This window comes from Arachis ipaensis, chromosome B2, assembly GCF_059453495.1.
Source record: "Arachis ipaensis isolate K30076 ecotype BB chromosome B2, ASM5945349v1, whole genome shotgun sequence".
Classification (NCBI taxonomy): domain Eukaryota; kingdom Viridiplantae; phylum Streptophyta; class Magnoliopsida; order Fabales; family Fabaceae; genus Arachis; species Arachis ipaensis.
Window position 1 is genome coordinate 113611428 of NC_142437.1, and position 14632 is coordinate 113626059.

Genomic DNA, 14632 nt, shown 5'->3' on the forward strand with positions numbered 1-14632 from the left:
ATATTTAGTAAAACTGTTATTAAAATTTTATTTTTTATTATTATTTTAGTAATTTTTATTATTTAAGAGAAAATTATAAAAAATAAATAAAAAATAATTAAACATATATTTATCTCTTTATAGAAAGATTTAGTTCTTTTTTTTAAATATTATAAAAAGATTTAGTCCTTCTTAATAATTTTAATATTAAAAATCCTTTTTAATAATTAAATCTTCCTAACGATTCTTTACAATAATTTTCCCAAAAATATATTAGAGATATAATTACTTTTATATATTTAAATTTTTTTTGAGATAAATAATTTTATTAAATCGATATACTAGCTAATATATCTAAGCCTTTAGTGCTAATAGCAATAGGTACAATCCATTATGCTTAAAAAAATGATTTTTGATAAACTAAAAAAAAAAATGTACATTGATTAGTAATAGTTGTAAATTTTCGATTTGTGAAAAGCGTTTGACCTAACAAATTATATTAGAACAAAGTCAAGTTGTTAAATGCTCTGACAATCACCACTACAGGTTCACTCTAAATCTTGGCTTAAGAGTATCCAATAATATAGGATATTATGATAAGGCCATCGGTTCAAATTCTCGAATATTATGTAGCAATGCTATTATTTTTAGCTTAATAATAAAACCTAAGCATGATCCAAACTATAAGACTCAGAACCAACATTATCAAATTATTGAAACTAAGTATTGGGGTTTATCTGTAAAACTTAATTACTAAAAGAACTATTCTAATATTACGATAATTATGATATTTTAAATAATATTATTAAAATTAAAATAACACTTTTTATCGTTAAACAATACTTTTTAAAAAGTGTTACTAAAATTAAAAAAAAAAAAGTATGACTTTACTTTTTTTAACACTTATATAATTATTATAGTCATTGTGTAACATAGACAAATTAGAATGCATCTTGTTATGAAATCACTCATCCCAATTGAACTCTTGATCTTTCGGACATAGAGTTCTAATACCATGTTATGAAACCACTCATCTCAAAAGCTTAAGCTAATGGGAGAAGGCAACATTGGTTATATCTCTAACACTCCCCTTCAAACAAGAGCCTCTTTTGGGTTTGTTTGATTTTGCATAGGGCTTCTTTTCTCTTTTACCTCTTATTAAAATGCAAAAATAGTAGAAACTATATTTTTATTTTGTAAAGTCTTATGATCACTTTATATTGCTTCTATATTTATTTTCTTGGATTGAATATTATTACTATTAGGTGAAAATAAATGGGTGGAAAAAATTTGCTAGATAGCTATGTGAAGCAAAAACTATAAAGTTGGAAAGGTGTTGGTATCAATGGCTTTATGGAACTATTACAATATAAATTAAGCACAAGTATAAAGTAAACACAAGGGTTTGAGAAAAATAATGTAGTATTCATTAATTTAGTTCAAAGGGTTTGTTCTCAACTTCCAAAACGCTCTCTGGGCTATACACAACTTCTTTTGCAGTTACACTCATGCCATTGCCAACGATAGTTGCAAACCTTAACCACATTCTTCAGTGTCCGTACACAACTTTCTACAGGTACCAAGATTTTGGTCTCTCTTTTTTTCCCTCTGAAGTTTCACTGATACAAATAAATAAATAAAACATAGATATTGGCTTTTTTTTTTCACCCCTTTTAAGACATGTTAATTCATTTTCTCATTGTACTGTTTTCTTGGGGTTTGAAAAGGATATGAATATGTGTTTTTTTTTTTTTTTTCCTTTTAATTTTACTAGTACATTTGATCTAAACAATTATATTATCCATTTCTGAATATGTTGTACTTTTTTTTAAGGTTGTTCTTAAATATTCCAATTTTCAAATCAAAGCTTGTGGAGAAAACATCATGTGCACTGGTGCTGAATCTCGAGGAAATATAAATGGAGATCCTATGTTGTCATCAACAAAGGTTGTTGGAAGAGATTACAATGAAGAGAGAATAATGAGAACAAGAGAAGGTGGAAATAATGAAGTAGCTTCCAACAATGGCTTATTAGCATTCATTCATGACCTTCTTTGCCGTTTCCATAATCATCTCTTTGCTCTTCTCCCCAATCTTTCTCTCTCCGAGGTTTGTAACTCTCTCTTTCTATCTAATATTTGTCTCGTCGAGTGACTATTTATATGAAAACATCTTAATGTAAAAGTTATAACTAAATTGTTAAATATTTTAATAAATTTAACTAAATTATTAAATATAATATATGTCAACATTTTAGTTATTATTTTTATATAAAAATATTTTTATGTGTATAATTACTAATATTTATATGTCATTCTCTCACTTGTAGATTTTATACACACCATTTTTGCATTTGCTTCTTTTAATTATTTTCTTAGAAAAAGTAGAGATAAATAAATTTTAGCCAGTCAATTTTAAATAACTGTAATTAATAATTAATAATTTTTCATTTTAAAAAATAAAATTTAAATAATCACTAATTAATAACAATCAATTAGTATAAAGTACAATTTAAAAATGTTTGTTGGCTTATTGTTGATTAGACTCTTGTTGATTATCTAATGAGATTGATTTTATTATTATTAGCGATGATGATGAGATTTAATAACTTCAATTTGAAGTGCCATATATATAGACTATCCAATTTTTGTACCATTAAATCATTGTTATTTGCTTTAATTAGTGACATATAATCTGCGTAATCATCTTTTAGTATACCTTAAATGAAATTTGCAATTATTGATACATATATAACTTTTAAGTGTCAACGTGTGTGTTGGTAGACTGTTTTGTCATGTTACTATTAATCTATTATGCTTATTTGGAATTATTTGGACTTCTATTTCATGTTACAACGTAATGTGTGGATGGAATTTTAAGAAACTATCCATATTTAGCATGCATTTATACGAAAACCACAAGAACTACTGGTTCTGTGTTGAGAAATTAAATGGTGTGAAAATTTTCATTTGATGAATAGTAATTATTGTCAAACTTATACAAGGCCATTATTTGTGGGAGTTAATCTTTAATTTGTTTTATTTGTCTTTGAGATTTTAATCACATTCATATTTGGTCATTGGCCACAACAATTTCAGTCTTTTTGAATTGTGATGTCTTGAAAAGCTTCTCTATAATTTTAGGGTTTTACTTTTTTAGGTTTGAACAAGACTTTATCTAACTATTACCTCTAATTTAAAATTATGTGATTACTTCTCCTTAAGACAAGTTAAGAGAAAGAAAAATCTAGCCTTAAAGTCCATTTATTTACAAAAAATAATTAGGAAGTCAAATTTTTAGCCAATATTAATCAGTTTTTTAAATTATATTTTTGTCTTAAAATTTAGATTTAAATCCTAAATTATAGGCCTAGATCTTTAAAAATGAGAGTTAAAAAATTTTATAATTAAAAAATAATTAATATTAACTAATTAAAAATTAATTCCTTATACTTGTTCTATTTACAAATAAATGTTAATTTTAAGACTTTATCATTATTTGTAGACAATTTTTTATGCTATTTAACAAAATGCAACATTTTGGAGACCATTTGGTGAATTTTGTTGGATAGAGTAAATCTTTAATCTGAAGATCACAATAATATTATTTTAATTTTGGGGAACTACTTCTTGAAAAAATTGAAAATTTTTATAGCCTAAAAGAATAATAATTCACTCTATTAGCTAGTATACAAACCTAAATGAACAATTGATTTTAAGTGCTTTGACACTTTTTTTTTCTATAAGCATAAATATTCTAAAATAGTCATAAATAAATAAAAATATTGAAAAATGATCTTATTAATTAAGGTATGGATTTAACTGGAATCAAATTAGTTAAAGTTAACAGATTTTATCCTCTATTATACCAGTAACTGTACATTATAACATGAAAATAATATAAATAATGAATCATATTATGTTGTATCTTTCCGTCATCTCCAAAAGCCGTTTTAAAAAAAAAAAAATTCATTTTTTTGAACTTTTGATGCTGAGTGAGACGAGTACTTTTCAATAATTTTCAATTGTTATTTCAAGTGCGTGTGGTGACATGCATCATAACAAAGCTTGAAATTTGATCTGGACTATAGAGTTGAGAATAGTAGTCCTCATACTTGGTCCTACTAATTTGTGATACATATATCGGAAACATTGTTTTTGATATTCTAAAATAATTTATAAATATCATGATGATGTTTAAAATGGTCTCTTTAAAGCCTACCCTCCATTCTTTTTATAAAAAACCTACCTAGAAGATGCATTATTTTGTCTCCAATTTTATTGGCTCACACGTTCGTATTAGATTAAATTTGGAGAATAATAAGAAAATAATTAATAATGCTCAATATAAATTTTGGATGTAGTTTTTTAATTTTTTAAATGTATAATTTTTTTTAATATGGTTATTGTTTAATTTAACAAAATTGTTATGTAACAACAACTTGCCCTAATTTAGGGAATTCGTTTTCTTTTGTTTATTATTATTTTATCCTTTTTCCTCCCACATCATTAATACTTGAGAATTGAAAATATTAAGCTCCTAAAAGTTATGACAGTAGATTTTCCTTTTTGCAACTTTAAGTAAACTTTTTTTAATTAAGTAGTAGACTAAACCTAACCTAAATCAATTATCTTACCATGTGCATCAGCCTGGCTCTCTCACACTTTCACACATTCTCTTTGCCAAACATAGCATACAATGTTAACTTCTATTTTTTTTTTTAATGTTTTTCTTATTTATTTTATTTTTGTTTGGTTTTTCTATTTTTTTTAGTTTAAGAAAAGTTATACCGCTCATGACCTTTTACAAAATGTATATTTTATTGATTCAACTATTGAATTACAATAATATATAATAAAGATAGATTATGTATACTAAATTTTATCAAAATTTGACATATAAGGATGTAGTTGAGCAATCCTTTGTCTTTTTATGTTTTGAACAAATATATTACATTGATTTTCACATATATAAAAATTATAGCAAATATTTTTTTATTGATATGAAATTTTTAAAAATAATCTATAACAAATAAATTTTTAATCTAACGTTGCTTTTTTAAACCAATACACAGAAAAAAATATTTAATGATATAGCATTTATTTAAATTGACACGGATATAATTAGGACGGATTTAATAAGTAGTGATGATCCAACCAGCCCTATTGGTGGCTATTTAAAGATAGAGAATTTTTTGAAAGTTTATGAATTATTTAATTGATTGTGAGGAACAAGACCTAAACTTCGTTTTAAAAAAAAAAAAAAAAACTATAGAGAACAAAAGATAATTTATCGAAACTTGTATAGACCAAAGTCTTTTTCACAATATAGAATAACATTTCGTACATTTTGGACAAAAAAATTAACCTATAAATTTTCACTATGTTATGGCACATGAAAATTCAAGTGATGAGAACCTAACTTTTTTCATGTGAATGTCGTTTGGGAGTTAGGGGAATCTGTGCACATTATGTTTCTTTTTCATTTATTTATTTATTGGTACAAACAAGTACTTTATTATTACTTTCATCCCTCACCCTATACATTCACTTTAACATCTTTATTTATTTATTTATTTTGTTGTAGCACTTCATAATTATTGCTTGGTGGTTTTTCCCAGAGATTAATAGAGTATTCAACGTTTGTTAGGAGCCCAAAAAATAATATATAAATCAGCTTTCAGTCAATAGTAAACGTTGCTGATTAGCTTAGTTTGCTACAAGAGTTTCGAATTAGTTCTAAAAAAATCTCATAAATATTAACATTAAATATTCATGTACTTGCTTAGTATTTAAAGCTTTTAGAATTCAGAGTTTAGCTAAATACATTGGATTTTAGGGTTTTGATTCAAGGTAAATTGTGAATTTGTATAAGTCAATTCTCAACAGTCTTATTTATTGATAGAACAACTACTCTAAAAGAGAATTCAAATAACAATTTCGTTACGTTACCAACAGCATTTCTACCAACTTCTAACTCTGATTTATAACGGTATTTAATGGAAGTGTTTTTGTGGATGTGTTTAATAAAAATATTTTTTTATAGTTGTGTCTAATGGAAGTGTCTTTATAGATATATTTTCTAGATGTATCTCTTTATACATATGTTTAAAATATAATAATTAATTATTATTGATAATAAGTTGGCAGATAGTATATTGGTACCTATGCTTTTTCTTCAAATAAAATCTCATAAATACTAGTCTTTTGAGAAATTTAAAGTGTGAAATGCAATTACCTGCAGGTGAAAGAAGAGTTGAAATCAATTGGTAAGATTTCATGCCCAATAATAATGACTAGCCTTATGATGTATTCAAGATCTGCAATCTCTTTGTTGTTCTTGGGTCGCCAAGGAAAAGTGGAGTTAGCCGGAGGATCTTTAGCACTTGGATTTGCAAACATAACCGCGAATTCAGTTCTAAAGGGCCTCACTATGGGAATGGACCCAATTTGTTGTCAAGCATATGGAGCTAAAAGATATTCACTTCTAAGTCAAACATTTTTTAGGGCAACATGTCTCCTTTTAGTTGTTGCCATGCCAATTTCAATTCTGTGGCTAAATATGGGACCCCTCCTTCAATTACTAGGTCAAGATCCACAAGTCACAAAAGTCGCACAAGTTTACATGCTTTTTTCAATTCCTGAACTCCTAGCACAAGCACACCTTAATCCATTGAGAACTTTTCTTAGGACACAAGGTTTAACCACACCAATAACCGTCATTGCTTCTTTTGCGGCGGTTTTGCACCTACCAATCAATTATTTCTTGACTATACACTTGAACTTAGGAGTCAAGGGAGTTGCCCTAGCCACCGGATTGAATTCCATTAACATGATACTTGGAATGTTGCTCTATCTTATCTTCTCGGATAAACCCTTGAAGCCTTGGCAAGAAGCTTCGGTTTCCACAGCATTTCGCGGGTGGAAACCGTTGCTAAGCTTGGCCGTGCCGAGTTGCATTTCGGTTTGCCTGGAGTGGTGGTGGTATGAAATCATGCTCTTTCTTTGTGGCCTATTGAGTAATCCACAAGCCACGGTAGCAACAATGGGAATTCTAATTCAAACACTTGCATTACTCTATGTGTTTCCATTTTCACTAAGCATTGCATTGACAACAAGAATTGGTCACTTATTAGGTGCAATTCAACCCAACAAAGCTAAGAATAGTGCCATAATTGGTTTCACTATAGCAATTATTTCAAGCATCATAGCATTCATTTTCTTAATGTTTGTGAGAAGAAATTGGGGTAAGCTCTTCACTGATGAGACACAAATCATTGATATGGTAATAAATGTGCTTCCAATATTAGGGTTGTGTGAGATTTGCAATTGGCCTCAAACAGTTTCATGTGGGATATTATCCGGTACGGCACGCCCTTACTTAGGTGCTAGGATTAATTTGTGTGCATTCTACTTAATTGGTTTGCCTGTGGCTATTTTTGCAACATTTGTGCACAAATTTGAATTGGTGGGACTATGGTTTGGAATGTTAGCAGCACAAATTTCATGTCTTTGTATGATGATATACACATTGGTAAGAACAGATTGGAGTCACCAAACTAAGAGGGCAGTGGAGTTATCATCTCAAATAACTACTACTGAAGAGGAGATAAGTATTAGTGTAAATGATGAGGAAAGTGGGTTACTTAATTCTGATCTATGAGATACTAATTATTAATTACTAGAATTCAATTATTCATCTACTTCTTTGATGAGTGACTTAATTAATTAATTATTCTTTTATATACTACATTAATTATATTCCATGTGAAAGCTATAGGTATGTATATTATTTAACGTTTTCTCTTAATTCATTATATTCTTTTATGTATACACTATATATGATGGTATGTATGTATGTACATAAGAAAATCTTTAATCTTATTGAAAAGTCTTAACTAGAATACGAATTAAATTAATGAGTTAACCATATTGTCACAAGTTTAAATAAGGTTGTATTTGGGTATTGTTTTGTTCTGAAACAAAATGCAAAATTATTAGAGGATACAAATTTTTTTTTTTTTAGTTTTTCATGCAGTATTTTTCCAACCTGTTAGGCTAAAGATTAATTTACTGTAATTTAATATTCATTTAAGAATTTATTATTGATCAATAAATTTAAATGGATAAGTGAATTAATCACTTGACTTTTTCAAATTGGTTTAAAAAAAATCGTTTAATTGTGGCACTGCACTTTGACCACTTTTATCAAGATACTTATATTTACCAAGAAAATGGGTTCAGCAAGCTCGATTTGGAATAATTTAGTGGAAGCATAGCGTTTTCTTTTCTTTTATTTTTTTTGGACATAATGGAAGCATGGCCTAAACTCACCTCAGATCATCAATCGCATCCAGATGATCCAATATTCTTGTTGGGTCTCATGAAAACGTTCATTCTTAAATGAGGCCACATTTTTGGTAATGACTTCGATGCCCATTGGGGTTGCTAGTTTTAGCCCAATTTGAAATATTTGTGGTCTAAATTCTACTTAAAGGATAGTGAATCTGACCAAAAATTAAAATATAATGTTTAGAAAGAAGGGTTTTTAAAGACAAAAAAAATAAAGAAAGCAGGGATTTTCGGCCAGTCCTTTTCCTTCACCAGCCAAATAATTTAATTTATTCTCTTTTGAATTCATCTAATCAGATATGGTCTAAACTCCCACTTTTTTATTTTTGATATTGGGTTAGTGGTGGTGTATAACCACACTATGGGGGTGCAGAGTACTTGACGGGAGTGTGGCACCTAGAAATCGCTGGGTCCGATTTCATGGCCCCCAAAATTTTTTTCTATCTTACCAAGAAATCGTTGGGTCCGATTTCCTTGTGCAAAAGAAAAATCTGAACGTTAAGCATGAAATCGGTGGGTCCGATTTTCATGCACTGCCCTCCATGAATCACAAATCGGACGGTCCGATTTGTGTCCCTTTTCAATTGCAATAAATCGGACCGTCCGATTACTTCTCTTCACCTGAACACCGTCACACCGGTGTAAAACTCCCCATAGTTCTATAACCCAGCTGTTCATACCCTGACCCAATAATAAAGGCCCAGAACCAAGCGAAAGCCTAATCCAAAGGGTTGGGCCTCACCCAGTACCAATCTTCGTCTTAAGAAGTCGGTACTCGTCACGACTTGCTCTAAAGAAGTCGGGAACGAGGGTTATCTGGCAGATAAGCACTCATTTGAATGAATAACTGCCCCTAGAATCTCTCTACCCACTTCCACAAGCCATATCTTAACTTCCCTAAGATAAAGGGACGGTTAACACCCTAAAAAAGTGGCACTACTCCAACGGTGGTTATTGGTTCACCACTATAAATACACTGACACTTCTCAGGTATCTCTAAGTCCCAATACTCTCTAGACCTGCTCACACCCTTGCTGACTTAAGCATTGGAGTGTCTTTGCAGGTACCACCCCCCATTCTTTCGCACGCACAAGTCGGACGAAGGTCACCGAGTTGCAGATCCACTTGAAATCCTCCTCATTCATACGTTTGGGCCAACCAACACCGTCCAGCTCATTAATCTCCGGTTACCCATCGTAACATTGGCGCCGTTGCTGGGGACCCGAGAGATCAACCAGTGATGGCAGATAGATCCCCTGAAGAGGGTCATGGGGAGTCAGATTCTGAACAAGAGAATCTGGACACCGGAAACAAGGATGCAGACTTGACCCTTCACCAGGAAGCCAATGACCAACACAGGGAAGATACCTCCGGAATAAAAAATCCGAAGGTGAATTCTTCAGAAGGGCGCGAATCAGAGAAAGAGGGACCCTCCCATGCAACTGAGCTCATGGGATTAGTCCACAGTCGCCTCAAACAGTTAGAGCAGGAACGGGAGCGACAAAAGGAAACTGAAAAGAACCTAAAAGAGGAGATGGAGCGACGAAAAGAGTTATAAAGAAAACTCTTAAAGTTAGAATCCTTCCTCAAAGGTTGGAACTCCCGAGACGAACGAGAAGAACCACCACTAGGAGGGGAGGATCCTTTCAGTGAGGAGATAATGAGGGCAAAAGTTCCAAGGAACTTCAAAAGCCCCGATATGTACCTCTATGACGGAACCACGGATCCAAAGCATCACTTAAGCAATTTCAAAAGTCGGATGTACCTAGCTGATGCTTCCGACGCTACGCGATGCAAAGCTTTCCCGACCACCCTATCGAAAGCAGTGATGAAGTGGTTCGACAGCCTCCCTCCAAGGTCGATCACCAGTTTCGAAGACCTCTCAAGGAAGTTCTTGATGAGGTTCTCCATCCAGAAAGATAAAGTGAAACATGCACCAAGCCTCCTGGGAATAAAACAGGAGGTCGGAGAATCCTTACGAGCCTATATGGAAAGGTTCAATAAAGCATGTTTAGAGATTCAAGACCTGCCCACCGAGGCAGTCATAATGGGATTAGTCAATGGACTCAGAGAAGGTCCCTTCTCACAGTTCATATCAAAAAGACACCCCATCTCCTTAAGTGATGTACAAGAAAGAGCTGAAAAGTACATCAACATGGAGGAAAATGCCAAGTTGAGAGACCTGAGTTGGCGACCCGGGCACCTTCCCTCAGCAAAAGAGAGGGAGAGGGAAACCAAAAAAAAGGAAGAACTCGGTCTCGATAGACCAAGAAAATATCACTCTTATACTCCTCTGAAAGTTTCTATAGTGGATGTATACAGAGAGATTTATAACACTGAAAGGTTACCACCCCCCAGACCCATTAAAAATAAAAAGGGGGAGGGGAGCCGCAGCGACTACTGTGAGTACCATAAAATATATGGCCACTCCACAAACGACTGCTACGACCTTAAAAATGTGATAGAAAAGCTGGCTAGAGAAGGTCGGCTTGACAGATATCTCATAGAAAGGTCGGACAGTCATGGCAAGAGAAAGCGAGACGATATGGATAGAAGAGACCCACCACCGCAGACTCCGGAGAGACATGTCCATATGATCTCAGGGGATTCGCGGGAGGGGGACTCACCAAATCTTCTCGCAAAAGGCATCTCAAGAGAGTATACCAGGTCGGAGGAGAGTCATCCGACCTCCCTACTATTTCATTCACAAAAGAAGATGGGCAAGGAATAATCCCTGGACACGATGATTCAGTGGTAATAACTATGATCCTAGCAAATACCCATCTCCACAGAACCCTAGTAGACCAAGGAAGCTCAGCGGACATCCTTTTTAAACCCGCTTTTGATAAACTAGGGTTGGATGAGAAAGAGTTGAGAGCTTACCCCGACACCTTATACGGATTAGGCGACACGCCAATAAAGCCACTGAGATTTTTGCCCCTCCACACCACTTTTGGAAAAGGGGAAAAATCAAAAACTCTGAGTATAGACTTCATAGTCATCGATGTAGGGTCAGCATATAATGCTTTAATCGGCAGAACTACCCTTAATCGACTCGGAGCGGTGGTGTCCACTCCCCACCTTTGTATGAAATTTTCGACCTCAGCGGGAATAGCAACGGTAAGGGGAGACCAGAAATTGGCAAGGAACTGCTACAATGAAAGCCTAAACCTGAGAGGAAAAGGCAGGGAAGTTCATACTATCGAGCTCGGTGGAGCGAGGGCCAGAGAGGAGCTGCGTCCACAGCCGGGAGGAAAAACCGAGGAGATACAGGTCGGCGAAGAGAAAGGAAAAAATACTCACATAGGAGCCCACCTAGGGGAAACCCTAAAACAAAGATTGACTAAGCTCCTAAGAGATAACTCCGATCTCTTCGCCTGGAAGGCCTTCGACATGCCCGGGATAAACCCCGAGCTCATGTCCCATAAGCTCTCAGTCTACCCGGGGTCCCGACCTATACAACAAAGAAGACGCAAGCTCGGCCCCGAACGAGCCCTAGTAGTAGAAGAGCAAATACAGGCGCTCCTAGAAGCTGGCTTCATCAGAGAAGTCAAGTACCCAACATGGCTAGCCAATATAGTGCTAGTCAAAAAACAAAATGGCAAATGGAGAATGTGTGTCGACTATACCGACCTAAATAAGGCATGTCCCAAGGATCCCTATCTGTTGCCAAGCATTGATACCCTAGTAGACTCCAGCTCGGGGTATCAATACTTATCATTCATGGACGCCTACTCGGGGTATAACCAAATCCCGATGTACGAGCCAGACTAGGAGAAGACATCATTCATCACACCCAGAGCTAATTTCTGCTACGTGGTCATGCCATTTGGACTGAAAAATGCAGGGGCCACATATCAGAGGTTGATGAATAAGGTGTTTGCCTCTCACCTAGGGAACCTAATGGAAGTATACGTCGACGACATGCTGGTAAAGACCAAGAAAGAAGTCGACCTCTTACTTGACCTCTCACAAGTCTTTGACACCATAAGGTTGCACGGGATGAGACTAAATCCCTCAAAGTGCGCCTTCGCGGTAGAGGCAGGAAAATTCCTAGGGTTTATGCTAACACAAAGAGGGATTGAAGCTAACCCCGATAAGTGTAGAGCTATCCTGGAGATGAAAAGCCCGACTTGTTTGAGAGAGGTCCAGCAACTAAATGGCCGACTTGCAGCCCTCTCCAGATTTTTGGCAGGATCGGCACTAAAATCCCTTCCGCTGTTCTCCTTATTGAGAAAGGGATGTCAGTTCGAATGGACTCCTGAATGCGAGGAGGCGTTCCAGGAGTTCAAGAGATTCTTAAGCCAACCTCCTATTCTAACTCGACCTGTAGCTGGAGAAGACCTCGTCCTATACCTATCTGTAGCAGACAAGGCCGTCTCATTGGCCCTGATAAGAGAAGACGAGGCCGGTCAGCACCCAGTATATTCCATCAGTAAAGTTCTACAAGGCCCTGAGCTAAGGTACCACAAACTAGAGAAGTTTGCCTACTCCTTAGTAGTAGCCTCGTGAAGGCTACGGCCTTACTTTCAAGCTCACACAATAAGAGTCCGCACGAACCAACCCATGAAGCAAATCCTCCAAAAGACGGATGTTGCGGGGAGAATGGTTCAATGGGCAATAGAGCTCTCCGAGTTCGACTTGAGATATGAAGCTCGAACGGCGATCAAAGCCCAGTGCCTCACCGACTTCATTGCAGAATACGCGGGAGATCAAGAGGAAAAACCAACTACATGGGAACTCTATGTAGATGGATCCTCAAACAAAACAGAAAGCGGCGCAGGCATAATATTGGTGGACGAAAGAGGAACCCAGATAGAGGTTTCCCTCAAATTTGAATTCCCGGCTTCAAATAATCAGGCAGAGTACGAAGCCCTGATTGCTGGATTGAAGCTGGCGGAAGAAGTCGGTGCTACAAAGATGATGGTATACAGCGACTCACAAGTGGTGACCTCCCAAATAAGTGGAGAATATCAGGCGAAAGACCCAAATATGAAGAGGTACTTGGAAAAAACCCTGGAACACCTTGGGCGCTTTGCAGAAACCGAGGTGAGACACATAACTCGGGATCTAAACAGTAGAGCAAACGCCCTATCCAAGCTAGCAAGTACCAAGCCAGGAGGAAATAACAGAAGCCTGATCCAAGAAACTCTCCAGGAACCCTCCGTGGTAAAAGTAGAAGACAAACAAGAGGTCCTTGAGGTAGTCGGACTAAACCTCGGATGGATGAACCCCTTGGTCGAATACATGAAGTTCGACATCCTTCCCAAGGAGGAGAAAGAGGCTAAGAAAATCCGTAGGGAAGCATAATACTACACCATCGTGAGAAATATCCTCTATAGAAGGGGGATATCAACACCATTATTAAAGTGCGTGCCGACCTCAAGAACTACCGAGGTGTTAGAGGAGATACATAGTGGGATCTGCGAAAACCATCTCGGGGCGAGGTCATTAGTCAGGAAAGTGATCCGAGCTGGATTCTACTGGCCAACCTTGCAGAAAGATGCCACAAAATTTGTGAAAAAGTGCCAACCATGTCAGATGCATGCAAATTTCCACGTGGCTCCCCCGGAGGAACTCATCAGTATCACTTCTCCATGGCCCTTTGCAAAATGGGGAATGGATTTGTTAGGTCCTTTTCCCCAGGCGCCAGGACAAGTCAGATACCTGATCGTGGGAATAGATTATTTCACAAAGTGGATAGAAGCAGAACCATTGGCCACCATCACCGCACAAAGAAGTCGGAGGTTCCTCTACAAAAATATCATCACAAGGTATGGGATACCTCATTCCATTACTACAGATAATGGAACCCAGTTCACCGACTCTACCTTTAGAAGTCTAGTAGCCAGTTTGAAAATCAAACACCAGTTCACCTCGGTGGAGCACCCGCAAGCCAATGGGCAAGCCGAGGCAGCCAACAAAGTCATACTGGCAGAGCTAAAAAAGAGATTACAAGATGCAAAAGGAGCCTGGGCCGAAGAGCTCCCACAAGTGCTATGGGCTTACAGGACGACTCCCTAATCCGCCACTGGAGAAACACCATTCCGACTAGTTTATGGCGTAGAAGCCATGATCCCAATAGAAGTCAACGAGTAAAGCCCAAGAATGATTCTTCATTACGAGATCGGAAATATACAGGGGCACAAAGAGGAGCTCGACTTGCTCCCCGAAATCCGAGAGGAAGCCCAGATAAGAGAAGCAGCATTGAAGCAAATGATGACCACAAGGTACAACAAAAAAGTCATTCGAAGAGCATTCGCCCCGAACGACTTGGTCTTGATCAGAAACGACATTGGAGT

The 14632-nt window shown here is 35.7% G+C and overlaps 1 protein-coding gene across 1 annotated transcript; it reads left to right on the forward strand.

Annotated features, from left to right (window-relative positions):
- The first annotated feature begins 1863 nt into the window (after window positions 1-1863).
- Window positions 1864-7641, forward strand: LOC107627754 (protein DETOXIFICATION 53). Its single transcript, XM_088505518.1, has 2 exons — window positions 1864-2088; window positions 6223-7641. The coding sequence occupies exons 1-2, from the start codon at window positions 1864-1866 to the stop codon at window positions 7639-7641; spliced, it is 1644 nt and encodes a 547-aa protein (XP_088361644.1).
- Window positions 7642-14632: the final 6991 nt, after the last annotated feature.

What these genes read in the sequence shown, in the direction of transcription:
- LOC107627754 (XM_088505518.1), top strand. Translation starts at nt 1,864, where the DNA reads ATGTGCACTGGTGCTGAATCTCGAGGAAATATAAATGGAGATCCTATG. An exon ending in CCAATCTTTCTCTCTCCGAG is followed by an intron (nt 2,089 to 6,222) that starts GTTTGTAACTCT and finishes AATTACCTGCAG; the next exon opens with GTGAAAGAAGAGTTGAAATC.